At 72.6% G+C, this 2,984-nt stretch overlaps 1 protein-coding gene across 1 annotated transcript in view; it reads left to right on the plus strand.

Annotated features, from left to right (window-relative positions):
* Positions 1-163: 163 nt before the first annotated feature.
* H696_02201 (hypothetical protein) overlaps positions 164-2,984 on the plus strand; it is a gene marked incomplete at both ends in the record, with an annotated part of 5,653 nt that continues 2,832 nt past the window's right edge. The window contains one exon of the mRNA XM_009496099.1: positions 164-2,841. Within this exon, the coding sequence (XP_009494374.1) occupies positions 164-2,841 (2,678 nt within the window). The remainder of the gene's footprint in view (positions 2,842-2,984) is intronic.

Below are 2,984 nucleotides of genomic sequence, written 5' to 3' on the forward strand. Positions count from 1 at the left end.
CCCCCCCTCTCAACCCAGCTGGGCAAACACACACGCACACACACATACGCCCTGGGCTTGAGTGTTCCCTCTCTCCTCCCTGCCGTCCCTCCTTCTCCCCCGTCTCTTGCCCTCCTCCCTCCGCCCCGCCCTAGCTCCCCCCCCCCTCCCCCCCCGCAGCACCATGGGGTCCCAGCTTGCGGACCTCCTGCAGGCGCACGGGCTGACGGTTGCCTCGCGCCAGGCTCGACGTTGCAACCTGACCCTGGAGCGTCTGCTGCTGATGGACTCGGCCGAGCTCGGGTCCGAGCTGGACCTGGCGGCCGTCTCGCTGAAGCGCCTGCTCCAAGCGATCGCCTGCTACCGGGCCCTCCTGCCGCTGGGGGACAACCGCGCAGACTACCACCTCTTCGAGCATGCCCTGATCCAGGTGCACCTCCTCCGGTCGGACTCGACGGCTGTCAGCCGGTCGCGCTCAAGCAGCGCATCCCTTTCACCGCGGGAAACCGCCGGTCTCGGGCTGCCTGGCGACCAGCCGCCCGTCGGGGAGCATCCTCCAGCCAACGCGGCGACCGCCCCCTCCGACACCGGACCCAGCCCGGCAGGCGGGTCTGTCGGCCCCCCGGTCACCAGCCCCGGCGCCTCGCCCCGACCGCGCCCTGCCTCGGTGGCCATCCCGCCAGCGCCCGCCTCTCCCGGCGGGACCACCGGCGCATCGCTGCCCATCGCCTACGGCCTGCCGCTGGACTTGTCGCATCCGGTGGTGATGGCGGCCGCGGCGGCGGCCACCGCGGCGGCCACCTCCTCCGGGCGGCCAGCCCCCCGGCCTCGCGCCTCTTCCTCCTCCTCCTCCTCCACCATCACCACTACCACCACCGACCCCTCGCCCGGGGGACCCCCCTCGGCCCACTCGCCCACCACCGCCTCCGCACCGACCACGCTCACGGTCACCATCGCTCCCCCATCGCCGGTGGTCACCGTGACGCCGGCCTCGCCGCCTGGCATCCCCCTGGCCGGCGAGGCGCCAGCCAGCCCGGAGCCCGGGGCCGGCCTTCCGCCCCCGTTGACCGGGCTGGTTCCTCCTCTGAGTGCTGTCGGGACCCGGCCCCGGCCTCGACCTGTGCTGGTGGCCAGTCGCCCGGCTCTGGCGGTCTTGCCCGGCACCAGCCCGGTGTCGCCCCTTACTTCGGGCCCGACCACCCCGCTGGTCGCCGATGCCCCACTGCCCCGGGCCAATGTCGCGCGTGCTGACAGCGTCGGCAGCATCACCGCCGGCAATGCCGGGGGCGGTGCCACCACCGCTGCCAGCAGCAGCGGCAGCAGCAGCGGCAGCAGCAGCACCAGCAGCACCAGCAGCACCAGCAGCAGCGGCCCGGTGACGCCGGCCTCCCGGACCCCGACCCCTACGCGTGCCCGCGCCCGGCCATTGTCCCTCTTCGCCATGTCTTCCGGGGACTATTCCGCCGGCGGCGGGGCCGCTGTGCCCCAATCCCCGCTGGCGGTCGCCTCGCCCGGGTTCCCCTCATCGGCATCGGCGTCCTCATCGTCGGCTTCCTCGACCGCGGCGTCGCCCCTGAATGTCACCCACTCCGGGGGTGGTGCTTCGGGCGCTGGCGGGGCATCCGGCGGGGCCTCGTCCTCTGGATCGACGGCGGCCGCCGCCGCTGCCCTCGCCTCTTCCTTCAGCCGGTTCAGCATTCGCTCCGACTCGCCGAAGAGCGCGCCGAATCTCTTCCTGCCCGGCGGCGCCGGGGCTGGTGTCGGGCCAGCCCGGGCCCCGCCCTCGCCGTTGGTGGACAGCGTGGCGGAGCAACTGGCCCCGGCCCCCGGGTCACCGGGGCTCGGGCCCATGGGGCTGGCCCCTCCGCCCGGGCCGGTCCTCCCGGCGGCTGCCCTGGCTCAGATTACCCCGGGATCCCTGCCGGCCGGGGCCGTGCGGGGCCACCTGTACAAGCTCAGCGGCCCGTCCTTCCTGCGAGCCTTCCGCCAGCGGTACTTCGTCCTCGATGGCTCGACCTTGTACTACTTCACGGCCGACTCGTCGCTTCGCTGCCGCGGGGTCATCCCCCTGGGCGGGTACCGGATCATGAACGCCGAAAATGTCACCGGCCAGAAGTACAGCTTCATGATCTTCCACTCGCACTCGCGGGTGTACTACCTGTCCGCACGCGACCTGCCCACCATGACCCGGTGGATGCGCGAGCTGCATATGGCCACGCTGGGCCCGAGCCCGAGTCCGGGGCCGGCCGCCGGCCCGGAACACCAGCCGCCAGTGCACGAGTCGCCCGAGCCGCCCCACCACCATCATCACTCGGTCGGCGGGGCCGGCACGGTGCCGCCATTGCTGGTCCTCAGCTCGTCGGACATTTCCCTCTCGCCGGCCCTGTCGGCTGGTGGGGGGGATTTGTCCGCCGGATCGCCGGGGCTGCTGCTCCCGCCGTCGCCCTCCTCCTCCTCCACCACCACCACCACCACCTCCTCCTCCTCGGCCGGTCCTGCCACGCCGAGCGCCCAGCGTCGGTCTCACCGGTCGGTGTCCTTCTCGTCGATGATCGGCGTGCCGACCTCGCGCTCGGCTGCGGCCACCGGGGTTTCGCCGGTGGCCGGGCTCGCCGTCCGGCCAGTGCACTTTGTGCCGCCACCTGCCGGGCCGGTGTCGCCGGTGGCCGGGCTGGTGCACCGGCCGCTGGATGACGCTGGGCGCCGGCCGAACCAGCAGCTTTCTCGATCGTACTTCCTGTGCATCGCCCCACCGGCCGAGGTGCTGGCCCTGCAGCCGGACATGCCGCCGGCCCTGTCGCCTCTGCTTCCGTCAGCCCCGCCAGCGGTCGATCCCGGGGCACTTCTCCTTTCCCAAGGCATGTTTTTCTCTCTTCTTTTCTCCCCGAGGTCGTTGTGTCACTGTGTTGCCGGGTCGCTGTTCCCCTGCTCGATCAAGAGGATCCGAGAGTGGCACTTCGGCCGCAGGCACACCCATATGCCCTCCGTCTTCCTCCCCCCCCCCC

The sequence above is a fragment of the Fonticula alba genome, assembly GCF_000388065.1.
Source record: "Fonticula alba strain ATCC 38817 unplaced genomic scaffold supercont2.3, whole genome shotgun sequence".
NCBI classification, from domain to species: Eukaryota; order Rotosphaerida; family Fonticulaceae; genus Fonticula; species Fonticula alba.